The following is a 16,628-nucleotide window of genomic DNA, read 5'->3' as shown; positions in this document are numbered from 1 at the left end:
ACGTGGAAATTGCTCTTGATTCGATTTTTCATTTTAACTTCCTAAAGATTATAAACTTGACTTGACATTCTATTCTTCCATATAAAAATTTAAATCATATATTAAACTATATAGCACATAATAGTAAATAAACATTTAGGTCGATTTGAATTTAACTCATCTCATTTTTGTTCATAAATTTAATTATTATTCATAAACTATATCAACTCATTTCAATTATCTTATTATTATTTTTTTCAAAATATCTTAATAAAAATAATTAATTCAGAAAAAAAAAGAATCTTAAAAACAAGTAATGATATATGTAATTTTCTTAGCAAAATGGCATGTTTTCAGTTAGGAAAATGCTAAGTTTTTCCCAAGTTGCCACTCAAGTTTTCTTTTAGTGTATTTTGGTTATTTTTTTAAATATTAAAAATTAATAAATTTGTGTGTAATTTTTTTGATAAAAAAAAAAATCAAAATATACCAAAATGCACTAAAAGCAACTTAGAGGACAACGTATCATCATCACCCTTTCAGTTAACTACACCCACTTCAATGGCTGTGAACTCGATTCTCATGCTAAGTGCCGACGCAAAATGACATGTTTTTGGTAATTACACCCACTTCAATGACTCTGAACTTGACCTTCATGCCGAGTGCTGACCGTTGCCACTTCGCCTCTCTCTCTCTCTCTCTCTCTCTTCACGAAGATAAACGATAGTTTTATCGTAAAAGTCTTATAATTATTTTTTAAAAAAATATATAAAATTTATAAAAAAAAAAATTAATTTTTTATTAATAAATTTTATTTTATTTTTAAATAACTATACCATACTTATATAATTCATGATTATAAATGATAGAGACAAAATTATCAAATTTATGGTAATGATGATATACACATACCAAATCTCAATATATTTTGCCATACATATTTTAAAATAAAATATTTTATGAGATGATATTATTTTTATAAGATATTTTATAAAATAAAATTTAATTTTAAAATATGATTATATAAATTATTATAACGAATTACGTGTTTATCATTTTTTTAAAAATAGAAACTGTTTATATATTTTTTTAAAAATACTTTAACTATAAAATAATTAGATAAAAATAAATTTATAAATTGATGTGATTTAATATGATATGTTAAATTATAAAATTATTTTTATTATAAAATAAATCTAACAAAGTTTATAAAATTAAATCAATTTATAAATTTATTTTATATAATTTATGCAGAAGTTATCGAATAACCGAAACTGCTTATAAGCCTAAAAAAGCTCACAATTCTCGGCCACGCTCCTACAAGCAAACAGAGAAACCAAAAAATGAGAACCCATTCGCCCACTGCGGCCTCATCGCTTCTTTCTCTCTTCTCTGTCTTCTCTCTTTACTTCTTTGCTTCATCTTCATCATCTGTAACTCCCGAAACCCCCACTATCACCATCCCCCTCTCTCCATTGTTCACCAAACACCCATCCTCAGATCCTATCAAGACCCTCTATTATCTTACCTCTGCTTCTCTAACCAGGGCTCGCCATCTCAAGAGGCCGAAATCCCCTTCTCCTCTCCCCAAAATACAAGTCTTCCCACACGGCTATGGAGGCTATTCCATATCCCTCAGCTTTGGTACACCCCCGCAAACCCTACCTTTTATTTTGGACACAGGCAGTAGCCTCACCTGGTTCCCCTGCACCTCACGCTATCTCTGCGCCAATTGCGCCTCCCCCAGCGTCCACCCGGCCAAAATCCTCAAATTCATTCCAAAACTATCGTCCTCTTCGAAGATTCTGGGTTGCAAAAACCCCAAATGCGCCTCATTTTTTGGCCCAGATGTCCAGTCTCGGTGCCAAGACTGCAGTCCAGCTTCACAAAACTGTTCACAGAGTTGCCCTCCTTACGTAATTCAATACGGTTTAGGGTCAACCGCCGGATTACTTCTTTCGGAGGCACTGGATTTTCCCGTGAAGACCTTCCCCAATTTTCTTGTCGGGTGCTCAATTTTCTCAACCGGCATACCCGTCGGCAATGCCGGTTTTGGTCGTAGTTCCGAATCGTTGCCCTCACAATTGGGTCTCAGTAGATTCTCCTACTGTCTGCTGTCCCGCCGCTTCGACGACACCATGGAGAGCAGCGACCTTATTTTGTATGGTGGGTCCGGTTCGACCAAGACCCCGGGCCTTAGCTACACGCCGTTCCGCAAAAACCCAGTTTCCAACAACACTGCATTCCGGGAATTCTACTACGTAACCCTTCGTAAAGTCATCGTGGGCGACAGGACCGCGAAGATCCCGTACAAATTTCTGGTGCCCGGGGCTGACGGTCACGGCGGGACTATAATGGACTCTGGAACGACCTTCACCTTCATGGAAAAGCCGGTCTTCGACGCTGTGGCGAAGGAGTTTGAAACTCAGATGGCTAACTATACTAGAGCTGTTGACATCGAAGCCCAGTCCGGTTTAGGGCCGTGTTTCAATATTGGGGGTAAGAAAAACCTGATTATTCCGGATTTAACCTTTCAATTTAAGGGTGGTGCGAAGTTGACCTTGCCGCTTGGGAATTATTTTTCGTTTGTTCGTAATTCGAGCGTCGTCTGCCTGATCATTATCACCGACGACGTGCTCGGTTCGGGCCCCAGTGGCGGGCCGGCCATTATATTTGGTAGTTTTCAGCAGCAGAATTTGTACGTGGAATACGATCTGGAAAATGAGAGGCTTGGCTTCCGGAAACAAAGTTGCAAGAAGTGAGCTGGCGCAGCAATGGGACAACTACAATAATAGTAGTAGAGCTCCAAAAATAAGAACTTCCAAAAAAGAAAAGTAGTGGTGGAGTTGCATTATTGGATGGGCCTGATCAGTATGTGCACGATGCTCTGCGAATTTTAAACAGATGTTGGGGTGACGGCGGCGGCGGCGGCGGCGGCGGCGGCGGAATATATATATATATACGGTATAATTAGTAGACGGAAGTGTAACGAGCAATATGTATGAGTGTGTATATATATATATATATATATATATGGAAGTGTAATAATACTAGAGGCTATCCTCATAATGTCCAAATAATAATTATTTTTTTATCAAACAATTATTGAGTTTTAGAAAGATCGATGTTGGATGCTTTCGACGTTGGAGATATTGTGAATTCTCATGCATTTGCGTGGATGTCCTTAACCACAACTTTTTGGCTACAGTGTATTTTGTTTTCACGAACATAACAAGGAGACATGGTGTTTATTGCCCATTTAACTAATCGTGTTGACAGTTACAATTTGGTAGAGAAATAATGGCAAAGTTCTTTCATCATAATGAGCATACAGTTTTTTGGAGCCCCTGTTTCTCCGGCCGATTACTCTCGATCGAGTTCCTATGGGTGACAAAGCTCATAGCTTTAAGAAACAACACTAAGTGCTAGCTTAATTAAGTACTAATGCAGTAGAGAGGCTACAGTGTTGGACTTGACCATCTATCTACATGCTTTAGTGCATGAAAGACATGTATAATTAGACAGCTCATGGTTCTAACTATTTACACGTGCGTTCCACAAATAATGCATTCATTAGCTAGTGTTTCTTGGAAGTGTCCGAATTAACTCCATATACAGTACTGTCAAATACACCTTTGAATGTATTTGTACTAGAACTTTAATATAATCACTCTCTGATAATCTCATAATTGTGTTTATTTTTATTAGATGCATGTAGTCTCTCTCATGCTTAAGACAATGAAACTTATTCCATCTGCGATGAGCATGACATGTTAATCTTGGTCGCACCAACGATCGAGAAAGCTTGATAATCAAGGAGTAACTACTACTGGCCGGGTGAAACCTTATCCCATTGGCTTCTTTTAAGATGACTGAGGAACCAACCAATAATATTACTGATCAGGCGATCTTCAATACTCCAAAGTGAAGAAGGGGAACTAATAGGACCAATTATATATAATCTTTGGTGTCTTGTACGAGCGAGGGAGGGGCTTAATTTAATTATAGCCATCTTTTCTTCATCCGCCAACTGTCGAAGCCACTTTCACATTAATTAATTAGTCAGTGTGAATAACGTGGAATCTTTAAGACTTTCCAACAGCATTTGGTCTCACAAGTTAGAAAAAGGAAACCACCTTGATAGAGAAGGGATGACTTGATAAAGTCGTCTGTATAGTACTTCACTTTTAATCTCAAATATGTACGTAGAGTACTGGGGTGTCGGGTGCATTCATTTGGTGGCCTTGTTTCGGGATCTAATTCCTTGATAGTGCTCATTACGTTTGTTTGTTTGTTAAAATGCCCATCATTGACACGAGAAATTATAAGTTCAAAACGAATTATGATCATCCACATTATATATACTTGATCAGAAGATTTAAAGCTTCCGAATTAATAATTTTCATATTTTATATTAAATGGATCGACGTTAAAAAATTCATTTGAAATGATCAATTTCAAAATTAGAACTATATATGACGGCAAATTAGGACAATATCTAGATATTAAATTACCCTACCCTGGCTAGCTATTGATTAAAAGCGTGTACTGGTGCTGTTGTAGTAATAATAACAACAACGATATTAAGCAATGTTAAGTTCAAATCGCAAATCATCTCCATTTAGTTAATTAATTAAGCTGGTCATGTTATGTTGTACGTATATACGTTGCCTTTGGAAAGAGAGAATATATAAACAAGTTCAATCTTTAGATCATGTACGTACGTTCGAATTTTTTGCTACACATTTATTTTTAAAATCAATCGAAAAGAATGTGCATGAAACTCCAATAACTTTACTTCAACTTGAAGGAAGAATTTAAGCATGGAGCTGTACCAATCAGCTTGATCCAACTGATCATCATCAGCATGCAATTCATTAATTATACATATGCAAGTTATTATTATTTTGGAAATTTCCCTTCTGTACTCGATCGCGAACTATAATCTCCTACGTACGATAATATTCCGTTTATTTTCACCCTCCCCACATATTATTATTATTTCTTTCTTTCTTTCCAAATTAAACGTTGAAAATACCCTACATTTTCGGTTATGTTTTTTTGCTACAAATTAAAAGATAGAAGTAATTTCTAAAAAAAAAAAAAAAATCAGTAATTTAAGATGTAAAATAAATTATTCTTATTTTATATATGATTATTGACTTCCAAACGTATCCAATAGGACTGTACAAGAAATCGAGAAACTGACCTACACCGACTTAGACCAGCCACCGGAGCTCAGAACCGGCCGAATCCAGTGGAGAACCAGTCGGCGTGCGGCAGAAAATAGAATAAACCAATATCAGCCGGTTTGGCGTTGGTTCGAACCTTGTTCTAATCGTTAAATTGGCCGATTAAAGAAATGCTATTTATTTATTTATTATATATTCTGTACTCAAAACGACGCCATTCTACTTAAATTTAAGTAGAACGACATCATTTTAAGCCTCTAGTTGTGTTTTAAACACAACTGAAACGATCAAATGGCGTCGTTTTGAAATTAGGTCGTCTTCTTCGTCAAGTTTCTTCTTCCTAGAGCTGCGATCTCATTTCTCATCCGCTCTCTCTCCTCTGCAACACACGCTCTCTCTACTTTCTTAGATGAAGCTCGCCGATGAACCGATCGTGAACTGCCAAAGAATTGCCAGTGTCGAGATGATTAGTGTTTCTTCTCCCTATTGACCAGTTTTGGCCGATTTCCTCCTCTAAAAATACTGTATCGATTGGGATCGATTTTGTTTTAAAATCGTGCCGATGGAATCAATTTTCACCCCTAGCATCCAATATTGTTAATTATACAAATAGTCATGACTTATAGCCTTTTTTTCTTCTCTCTTTTCAAAATGTCAGTACTCCTTTTCCCCTTCTTTACCGGACATAACAAGAAGTAGTTGGACCTTCTCCTCTCTTTTTTATTTTTCTTTCCAACTTGTTCAACTATCTTTAGCTGGCAATCGACAAGCCTAAGCTCACCATATTTATTCAACTCAGCTGGGGGCTTTTCCCTTGATGCCATGTTTTTATAATAAGTAATGTTAGATACGATATTAATGTGTGTAAGCATAGTGTATTGTGTATTTTATTTTAAAAAAATAAGATCTACTATTAAATTATTATTTTTTGTATGAATTTTAGATTTATTCACTTTTTTCAAATAGAGTATGCAGAACTCGTATAACTTAGAATTGTAGAATGAGTAAGTATCTAGGTCGCTTGAATCCTTGATGCCGAATCATTCTCCGAAGATGTACGAGTTATCCCATCCAATCAAGAAAATTGAGGCCGCATTGAATCTCGCTAGTAAATGGCCTTACCTTAGCAAACCCAATCTGCTTTAAAAGCTTGTCCAAGAATGGGCTCAGTTCTAAACTGGCACAAAGATCTGCCCAATAGTTCGGGCCCAGATGGGCTGATTTCAGGTCAGTCTTCCGCCTCAATTCACTCGGCCTCAGCCCACTGCACACACCAAAATGACGCCGTGAAGTTGGTGCGTTGCCTTGGAAACACGTCGCCTTTTTCCCAGAACCGTTGCCGACTTCGTAAACAAATACCTTCCATTTTGAAAACGTTGAAAGTTGGTTGCCACATTCAACCCGCAGAGCCACCACCAAACGGCCAAACCAAAGAAAGTCCCTGCGCGCGGTCCCGTCTTACAAAGCCAAAACACACACACAAACACACGCGCGCCTCATACACTCTCAAACTGCATGATCGTTCCCGCATTGTTACCTCGTCTTCAATTCCCTTTTATCTAGGGCTTTTGGTCCCCCGTGTGCGTGTAGATCTTGCTATCGGACCCCTGGATCGGTCACCATGTGGCGCTCTTTCTGGCGGTCCATCGACCGTTTTTCTCTACAGCACTTCAAGTAAGTTTCCTATGACCCGTCGTCACCAGCTGGTTAGGAGTTTCCACAAACATTTGTGCAGCGGTTCGTATGACTCGTGAATTTGTTTTGAGAAATCCTCAAGCAATTGGAAATACTTGAAACCTCGCTCGTAATCTTGCTATCGAGCTGTCCCTGGGCGGTTTAGTTGAATATTAAACCTTTTTTTAGTTTAACAACTTATTTATCATCTCGTCATCGTTTTTAGTACTTTTAACCATGAACTTGTCTGATCTTGTTGTGGATATAGATATGTAATCAATGAACTGCGGGCGATCAAAGTTGTGGATCTGCGTAACAGGGTATCTCAATTGACATTTGGATGATAATCTTAGGTGACTCTTTTTGTTCTATTAACTGATCCTCTCTTTGATCTGTTCCCTCCAGGAGTTGGTCATAGATCTACTGCAGTCTATAGTGGAGATAGTTACCTATGGTGATAGACAGGATCCTATGATATTTGAGTACGAACTGCTTTTTCAAGATACAGATTGTCTGTGAGGTTATGGTTCCCTTCTCGGTATTTTGATGACATTGTAACAGCTACTTTCTTAATTAAATTGCAGATGTTTCATGGAATACCAAGTTTTAGCGGAATTTGTTCGCTTGCTAAAGATCAGCAAGAATTCGAGGATTGAGGCACCGTTGCTACAGTATCTAAGCATAATGATTCAAAATATGGATAGCGAACATGCAATTTGTAAGATTTGAGTGCCATTTGTGTGTACCCCGAACTTCTTGAGTTTTAGGTCCTTTCCTTCTCTCTGCTTATTTGCTTGTCTGAAGAGGTGCATTTGACTTTGGACTGAGAATATGGAAGCTGTGATTATGTTGAACCTGCTATTATTTCTTTCCCGCTTTTATCAAGTGTCTCCGTTTGCAAGTCCTGTGACCATTGCTTATACAATTTTGTGATGCATTTGATGGTTGCATGATGCAGATTATTGTTTTAGCAATGATTATGTTAACAACATAATAGCACATAAGTACAAATTTGATGGTGGAGATCTGGCTCCATATTATGTATCATTTTTAAGGTTTGGATCCCTCTGTCGTTTTCTGTAACTTTGTTTTAGTGAAATAATTGAGCTATTTGATAATTTTCCTGTTTCTTGCCATGTTCTTTTTGCTTAGAAGACTTTTCTGACTATTTCCTGGCTTTTTTGTTACTTAAAAAAAATACAAAATAGGGCAGTGAGCAGCAAGATAAACAAAGACACACTTTGCCTTCTTGTGAAGGTTCAAGAGGTAAGTTAATGCTCATGCTTTGTAGGATTTGATGTCATTTTATGTGCTTGGCTGTGGTGTATACTTTTTAGCATGAATGGTCGTCTTAGCACATGGCCTGTTATGGATGAAAGAAACAGAACTACAGAGATCAAGGCATCTGATGGTTATACTTTGTTAGCAGCTTAGGGTCCGGTGTCTGGGCCTAGCTGAGGGGCTCATGTTATGTAGTCTTTTTAGTATTTTAGCTTGTGTTCATAGATGGGCCAGGAGTGTGTCCTTGGGCCGTAGCGTAATAATGCTTTTGTTAGTTGGCCCATGGCCCTTTACGCTTTGGCTAGTTTCTATTTTCATGGAGTATACAGACAGCAGGTGGTAGTCTGTGGGGGATCTTCTTGTACCTGGAAATCTCTTAGACTTGTTTGGTACTTTCATTTGGAGGAATTGGGGACCTTGAATACCCCAATGCGTATGAATCCAGTAGCATTTCTATCATCTCCTTCTCTGTTCATAGTTTTCTCTATTTTCCATTGCCATTCGGTCTATACAATCTGTGAGGTTCATAACATACTTTAATGTCTAGAAGAAAGGAAGTCTGGTTTGAGACTGTCTTGTTTTGGATTAGTTTATTAAGTAGAACTGTGAGATTTTGTCCATTGTTTGTTGTGGTTGCTTCAACTATTTCTTGTACTGATACGCGTGATCTTTTTTTACGAAGATGCCTGCAATGTAATTCATTGGTTACAATGACGGATTAGTATGTTCAGGATGTATCAGCCTCTATGTTGGTTTAACTCATGAGAACTGGAGTGTATAGTAGTCTCAATTATGTGTTCATGAGCCTCAATCATCTCTGCATGTGTTTACAACTGTTCTTGATACTAGTTTGGTTGAGTTTCGTCGATGGCCTCTCAATCTTTATTTATTTTTTCCCTGATTCTTTGGTTATACTTTAACGTATAAGCATCTTATGGCTATACTTTAAAGTCTAAAAGAAAGGAAGTCTTTTACCGATCAAAAAGAAGGAAGTCTTTGGTTTGAAACTGTTTTGGATTAGTTTATTAAGTAGAACTGATATACAATGACGGATTAGTATATTCATGGTGCATCAGCCTCTATGTTGGATTAACTCATGAGAACTGAAGTGTGTAGTAGTCTCAATTTTGTGTTTATGAGCCTCAATCAGCTCTGCATGTGTTTGCTACCCTTCTTGCATGCATGCCTCAATTACCTTTTCTTTCATTATACTAGTTTGATTGAGTTTTGTCGATGGCCTCTCAATCTTTATGTATTCTTTTCCTCATTCTTTGGAATCTTGTCTCCCTTCAATTTCAGGATGCTGTAGTTTCATTTCCCCTGTATAGCGAGGCTCTTAAATTTGCTCATTACGAGGAAAAGATGATTCAGACAGCTGTACGTGCGTTAACCCTCAACATATACAATGGTACTGTGCCATTATCTTTTTTTAATCTTTTCCAAGTAGAAAATACTGATTAAGTATAATATGGAAAATACATTTTTGGTATCCTGCAATATTATCTTTTTGGTTATGCAGTGAGCGATGATATTGTCTTTCAATTTATAACTACTCCTCCAGTCTCAAAGTACTTCTCAGATGTGGTTTGTAGATTAAGAAAGCAGTGCTTGCATCTAGACACCTTTCTCCAAGCTAAAGAGTATGGTTTTGAATTCTCAAGAGAAATTTATGTTGTTTTCATTTTCCATACTTTGGTACATGTAATAGTATTCATCTTAGGCAAAAATTTGCTTCAAATTTATGCAGGGAAATGTGCACTCATGGAAGGAGAAATGAGCTAATTCTAGAAACTGATAAAATTGTAGATGATCTTTACTACTTTAAAGACATACTCAGTGTCAGCGAGAATCGTTTGGGTAGATTTATCACCCAAAATCTTTTCAGCTTACTTGTCTTTCCAATATTGCTTCCGTTACTGCAGTTAAGGCAGCAGATTGACGTGAGAAATTCTCGCCTTTAGTTTTTTCTCAATTCACCATTTTTCTGCATGATTCGTTCAATGAACCCTATTATTTCTTGTATTTTTTCCAGGGCTTGAATATATCAGAGGTCACTTCTTTGTATATCATTTCTCGTCTTATCCAAGTTATAGGTGGAAAAAGAGTGATAAATGCCGTGGCTGGTGTCATTTTATATCCTTATATGACCTCAAGTGTAGGAGGTGCTACTGAAGGGGACACAGTTGATGTGAATGGTAATTCTTTTCTTAATCATCTGAATGATGTGGATAAATTGGTATGTTCTCATCCAGATACAGAGGGATCAGAAAATACTAGCAACTATATGTTTGGGCATTTGGCAGAGCATGTGCCATCTGATTCTCAATTCATTGGTGGTGCTCGGAATGATCTCTGTATAGAAAGGTGGGTTTGAGACAAATCGACCTTTAAATCCAAATAGACAGTTTCATATTCTAATGAAGTCCAAAAATAACGACCTCCTTTCACTATTTTTTTCTCTTTTTCCATTTCCTTCTTTTGTTTTCTTCCTTACTTGTGATACACCTCGAATAATCAAGTTTCATTAATATTATAGGAATAAGAATAAATTAAATTAAGTAATTTTCAAAGTGGGATGAATGTCTGAGGTATGGGGGTTGCTGCTTGAACCTGAATGTTACCATGGCCTCATTATAAGTTCATTTCATGGAAGATAATCCATTGCAAGTGCCTTTTTTTTTCTCCAAAAGTTAGAATGATAGTTTTTTTTTTTTAGAAATATCCCAATTTTTTTATTGACTAAATCCCCATTCCTTTTCTTTATCGTAAGAGTGTGAGATTTACAATGTATTTTTATAGTGATTATGAAAGTTTCAACTGTTGCAGGGGTGGAATATTTAAATATGTTTTTGCGGACAATAGTCCCAGTCTGCTGCTAGCATCTCTATTTTTATTACTTATCTTAGCAGAAAGTAAAGGTATGACTTTGTAACTTCAGATTGCATCAATATTTTCAACTTTTCCTTTGCTTATCTTACAATGTGTCATTTGTTTATTTGCTTTTGTGTGTGTGTGCAGATCTTGATCATTTCCTATTTCCAATGATTGGCAGAATACAGGATATGACTGTAAGTGTCAATACCATAATATTGTTCATCTGGGTTGATCAGTTATATTTTCATCTAAACATATACCTCCAGTCAAGGTTTCTTTACAATCAACATCGATGGAATTTACCGCTTCAGATCTCATTTTCTACTTCACTGTTCTTGTTGCCACTCCCTTGGCCATGAGGAAGTAAATGATACTCCTACTCATGAAAAATATATATTTTTAAACTAACCATGCTCTGTTTCTTTATGTCCATACATTAACTGGTTATAGAATTAGCCAATGATCTTTTATTGACAATCAAGTGCTTATGGTATGATTTAGAGCCGTTGTCCTCTGTTTCCTTTGATTTTTTGCAGACCAATTTGCATGTAGTGAGGATGGTTTTTTGTAAGATTGTTACTTATAAAAAAAAAAACATTACCAAGATTGTTTACCTCCTCATCCACCTCTATTGTATATGCATATGGAAATAAAAATTATATACTTTATTTTATTTATTTTTAACTCAAGATATGATTACTTTTTTATACTTCTAAATTTCTAATATGTCTTTGGTACATTCAGACGCAGGCTCGTGAGTTATCAGCTTCACAGAGAGTGGATGAAAGTATCTTTGTGAAATTCATGCCCCAGGTATATATTGGGTGCAAAAATGTTGTGCCACTGTTTAAATTTTTGTTTCCACTCTCTTTTATTACTTCTAAGGTTTGTCAATTAGAAGCTATTAACCAGAATCTTAAACTGTCACCCTGAATGTCCTGGTTCAGTATAGCTTCAAATGTCCTGATGAATTTATATATTAATTTTTTTATTTTATACAGATTTTAAATGCATTGTTGAAGATTTTAGCAAGCCAACCACCGTTGTCTGTACTAATACAATGGCACACAGGGTGGTTCTTCCGGAAGCTACTGATTTCTCAAGGGAACATCCTCAGTGATCTTAATTTCCAACTATTCAATGTAAGAATTCACCTGTGCTGTTATACATTTTGTTAATACATGTACTCCTGGTTCTGATATAAGAAGTACTTTTTTCGATAGAAACTTTCATATAGAGGAGATATTTGTTTTTGCTTTGCATGTTTGAGTCGTCAGGATTTTCTGAAACTCATCCTTTATTCAATAATTTTTTTGAAGTTTCCTGCTTAGTATGATTGCCATGTTCCTTTAGCAGTTGTATTCTTAGACACTAAAAAAGTAATTCACATTAAAACATCGTGGGATTTAGTAATGAAAGATATGACTGATCCCCGTCTTCTGCTGTCAAATTGTGGGAGTTAAGTGTTAAGTCATGTGCTGAAAGAAACTGAGAACTTTGCCACATTCCTTTATAATGATACACGTCATCTAATCACACCAGTTATTTATCTTAAACTTTCTAAAGTTATATATTTTCTAGTTGCCATTGACAGACTTCATATGAGCAGTCTCGTGAACGCCTTCGGAAAGAACTTGATGGATGCTGGTTTGATCGTATTCCGGATACGTTCCAAAGTGAATGGTCAAACTGTAGAACTGGTACGTGTGAATTTATTTCTGTTTTATGGTCGGTGGAATCTCCCCTTACAAAGTTGTGGTGCATGAACTCTTGAGAGGGAGAACAAGTATGGCCCCGTTATGAAATTCCTTTTGCTTGGTATAGCCAGAATTCACCATAGTAAGAAAGAAGTCGAAATGTTTTTATTGGATAAACAATTTCTATGGAACTGATTTCCTCTATATTAATGTTCCATACAGCTCTTGAGGAATCATCCCAATGTAAAGATCCCTTCTTTGCATTAGAGCTTGCTGTTTGCCGAGAAAAGACTGACGGTATATACTTTTTCATCTTAATGAAAAAACTAAAATTTTCTAATTGGATGGAATTATTCCGTCTTACAACACTTTGCTCTTTCTTGGAGAATAAATAAATACTGTTTACATATTACAGGGGATGCTGCTACTCTTTCTGCTTTGCAAAGGATGGTAGAAGCTGTGAAGGTCTTTATAATTAACTCTAATTAAAATTCCATTTTGTGGAACTTTATTTGTTGTAATATCTTGTATTAAATCTGGCTAGCTACATCCTCTGCTGTCTTGAGAGTTCCTTTCTAGTTTTCCTGTCAACCCAAGTTTATATTTTTCAAGAGTCCATTTTCTGTTGTTATACTCTATGAAACCGTTAATTCCTCGTTCCAGTTCGGTAGGGTATAGAGATCTCATAATAATTATATTTCAGGTATTCATTCTCCATCTTCAGCTCAAGGCTTTTATTTTCAAAGGAGATTTGCCTGAAAAACCCACACTGAATACAACAACTGGTCCAACTGCTGATTCTGGAAGAAGTCACACTTCCGATATTTCATCTGCAAGCTTTGGTTCCGATGTTTCTCTAGGTACATTATCATTCCATCAAAATTAATTTAGAAGTATATTTCTTTATTCTCTTAGCTTTTATATGACTTTTGCAGGATCTGGAATCCCTTGCAGTATAGCATTTTCCAATGCAGGAATCAGGGATGTATACCTGGTACCAGCAGCAAGGGGAATAACTGGAAAATTGCTTCTCACAGAGAAACATCCCTTCCGTAGTCAAAGAGGAGTTGTCATTGCTATTGCTCCATTGGCTGGTTTGAGTGTAAGTACACTGTACTGATACTGGCATAAGTGGGTCAACATACAATAATAGGTTGACGATTGTCTGATCACTTGATTAAATTTAAGAAAAACTCTATTCATAAGCCAGTGTGTAGGACACAAATTCCATACTGCTGATGTGGTAGGATTTGATCTGTAAGAAAGATTTACATATTTAAAATTTGCAAGTCAAATCATGCCACATCAATAATATGGATGGTATATTCTCACATCGGTTTGTAAATAGAATAATTCTGCAGGGCTAGTGAGAAGTGAAAATGTAGTAATGGCAAAGATGTAGACAATCTATAACTTTTTGCTGCATGTTTTCTACTAATTTAATCAATTATTTATTGAGAAAAAACTTCAAATGATTGGAATTCATCCAAAGATCTAGGGTTGCTCCAAACTCATTACTAATGTTTTATATGATAAGACTCTTCTGTTTGTAATACAGCCAAAGATAGACAAGGACCATCCCTCATGGTTGCATCTCCAGATAAGAGAGTTCGACCCAAGATTTGATGCAAGTAAGGCCAGAGGCAACCACTTGAAGATGTCCAATCATGTTGCAGATGGGAGATGGACCCTTGGTTTCCCAAACGCAAAAGCTTGTGATATGGCACGGCTGTTGATACTTGAGGAAACTGGTAAACAGAGATCCTTTGTTGAAAGCATGCTTGCTCCACTTCTCCAGGATGATTTTCTTGGAAATTTATCAGATAATCAAGATGAGTGAAGCTCTAATGCGAGATATTTGAGGTTAGACATACTAATTTTGTTTTTGTTTTTGAATTGTTGTATTTTTAGTGTATTAGAGCATAGTCAGGGTGGATTTCACAATAGTGGTGTTCATAATTAATAGATCATAAAATGCACTGGTGGTGCAATAGGGACATTTCATTATTTAGTATCTCATTTTGAAGCACGCGGCAGTCAATGCCAGTTTTGTATATATGTACTTATTTTGGAAACGTATGCAACTATTTTCCCAGCAAAAAGATAAAAGAATGTGTAAATAATCCTTTCCTTTTTGAGGGAGGCTAAAATTAGTGGTGCCCATCTCTTACTTGGAGGCGAGTTTTTGGCTATTGTTTGTTAATCTCTTCAATTAGTGTGTTTCTTGCCCTGATGACAGTGGACACGAAGTGAAAATGGCTTGGCAACCAGACGTAAGTTGAGTCTTTCATCTCCCATGCCATCAGAACATTCTTTAGCTTAGTTTGTTTATATTATTCATACCCTGTGCTGGTATAGGGATCATATTGGGATCATCTCATAAATCAAAGTTCCAACCTTGATATTTATCACAAGGTACTGCGAAGGTTTCAGAAACAGACCTCTTTGGATAGGAAGCCATTTTTTATATTTCGATAAATGGAAGAAAATCGTATATGAAATATAATAAATCTTATTATTTATGTACAGTGCTCTACTATGGAGGGTACTAACAACGAGCCTAGCTCTGATTGTGGCTTCTTTTCACCATTCTAGTAAAAATAGATAGCTGAAGCCAAAGCAACTTTGACTGTTAAGAAAGCCGATCCTGTGGGTTTTGATGGCAAGGAGTGTTTTACTTTTACACCCGTTGCAATTTACTGTTGAGAACCGAGCTACGAAACTAGAAGCATAAAAATAATGAACGCTTTTAGGGAAAGGAGTGTGGTACTGGTACGTAGTTGCATCACCTTTACATTATTAACAAGGCTGTCATGTCAAAATTGGAGCTACTTTTTCCTCTATTGTAACCTTTAAAGCTCTGAAGTCTGGCCGGCTTCCACACTACTATTATACTATTAACTACGCGCTCTCTCTCTCTCTGTCTGAGAGATTTGGTCCATCTCTTGAATATTGCCTTGAGCCACGTGGCCACGAACAGGCCGAAGATGCTTATTTGAAGCTTAAAAGCATAAAATGAGTGATGCTTTTGAGTAGATAATGCCATATTTTACTTTTAATGTCGCTTTATGAGATAGTGCTAGCTTAACTTTAAGCAAAAGGGATATAGATATAATAATAGTATAATGTTACTATTATATTTCGTTTACATTTAATCTGTAACAATATTAATATCGCGTCTACTTAATTAGAATGACAAGAATCCCTTTTTTTTTTTTAATTAAATGTCTTGAATGTCCATACATTTAATTCCCTATTAGATAATCTGATAAGCTAATTAGCATTTAAGTATCAAAAAAAGTTTGTAGATAATTTCGAAATACCTATCTTATCACAATTAGATGCCATTTCATTACAAAAATTAAATAGTGTTTATGCAGAAAAGATTAGTAAGATAATATTTATAATCAGATGAGAGTGCCACGTATTTCATATTATACGTTAAAACATCTAATAAATTTATCTAAAAGAAAGTGTACTGTAGATAACGCCTTCTATCGGGGTTAATATAGTACTGTGTTCACGTGAAAACAAAGTAAAGGACCTGGTGGTGATTTTGACACAAATCTCATAATCTCGTGATTACGCGGATTTAGCAATTAGCAATGAGATCGAGATGGCTTTTGCCATTATATAATAGCTATAGTTAAAAGCTATCGGTGAAGTGGTAACTAACTAGGTACGTTGTACATATCTATTCCTGATCCCTTTCATTCAGAGACTCCTCCTCCTCCTAGCATTGGTGAGTGCTTTTGTGTTCAAATTATCTGGTGCCCTTTAATCTATATGTCTTTTTAGGAAAACAAAGATAGAAGAAGCTTTTTGACTGGCGGAGGGGACTCACCAACCCAGTAATTAGAATTAACAATTGGGACGAGTTTTGGATTATTTTAGTTTCTGTACGAGGAACTGTTTGAGACCTACTATTATA

At 36.3% G+C, this 16,628-nt stretch overlaps 2 protein-coding genes across 3 annotated transcripts; both read left to right on the top strand.

The window, feature by feature from the left end:
- Positions 1-1,292: 1,292 nt before the first annotated feature.
- Positions 1,293-3,086, top strand: LOC109013542 (probable aspartyl protease At4g16563). The gene has a single exon (XM_018995678.2). The coding sequence runs from the start codon at positions 1,323-1,325 to the stop codon at positions 2,739-2,741; it is 1,419 nt and encodes a 472-aa protein (XP_018851223.1). The 5' UTR covers positions 1,293-1,322; the 3' UTR covers positions 2,742-3,086.
- Positions 3,087-6,537: 3,451 nt separating this feature from the next.
- Positions 6,538-14,847, top strand: LOC109013541 (protein TRANSPARENT TESTA 9-like). Of its 2 annotated transcripts, none has more exons than XM_018995675.2 (20): positions 6,538-6,845; positions 7,114-7,165; positions 7,251-7,327; positions 7,430-7,563; positions 7,804-7,900; positions 8,054-8,111; positions 9,426-9,534; positions 9,646-9,766; positions 9,874-10,066; positions 10,159-10,490; positions 10,953-11,044; positions 11,145-11,194; positions 11,745-11,813; positions 12,002-12,142; positions 12,610-12,700; positions 12,920-12,994; positions 13,113-13,162; positions 13,401-13,557; positions 13,633-13,799; positions 14,256-14,847. In XM_018995675.2, exons 1-20 carry the CDS (start codon positions 6,793-6,795, stop codon positions 14,535-14,537), a joined length of 2,400 nt encoding a protein of 799 aa, XP_018851220.1. In that variant the 5' UTR covers positions 6,538-6,792; the 3' UTR covers positions 14,538-14,847. The 2 variants fall into 2 exon arrangements, with proteins under 2 accessions (XP_018851220.1, XP_018851219.1); XM_018995674.2 differs by having other exon boundaries at positions 12,595-12,700.
- Positions 14,848-16,628: the final 1,781 nt, after the last annotated feature.

Source organism: Juglans regia, chromosome 4 (assembly GCF_001411555.2).
Source record: "Juglans regia cultivar Chandler chromosome 4, Walnut 2.0, whole genome shotgun sequence".
NCBI lineage: Eukaryota > Viridiplantae > Streptophyta > Magnoliopsida > Fagales > Juglandaceae > Juglans > Juglans regia.
The sequence above is the reverse complement of the archived record's forward strand: the minus strand, read 5'-3'. Positions and strand labels throughout refer to the sequence as shown.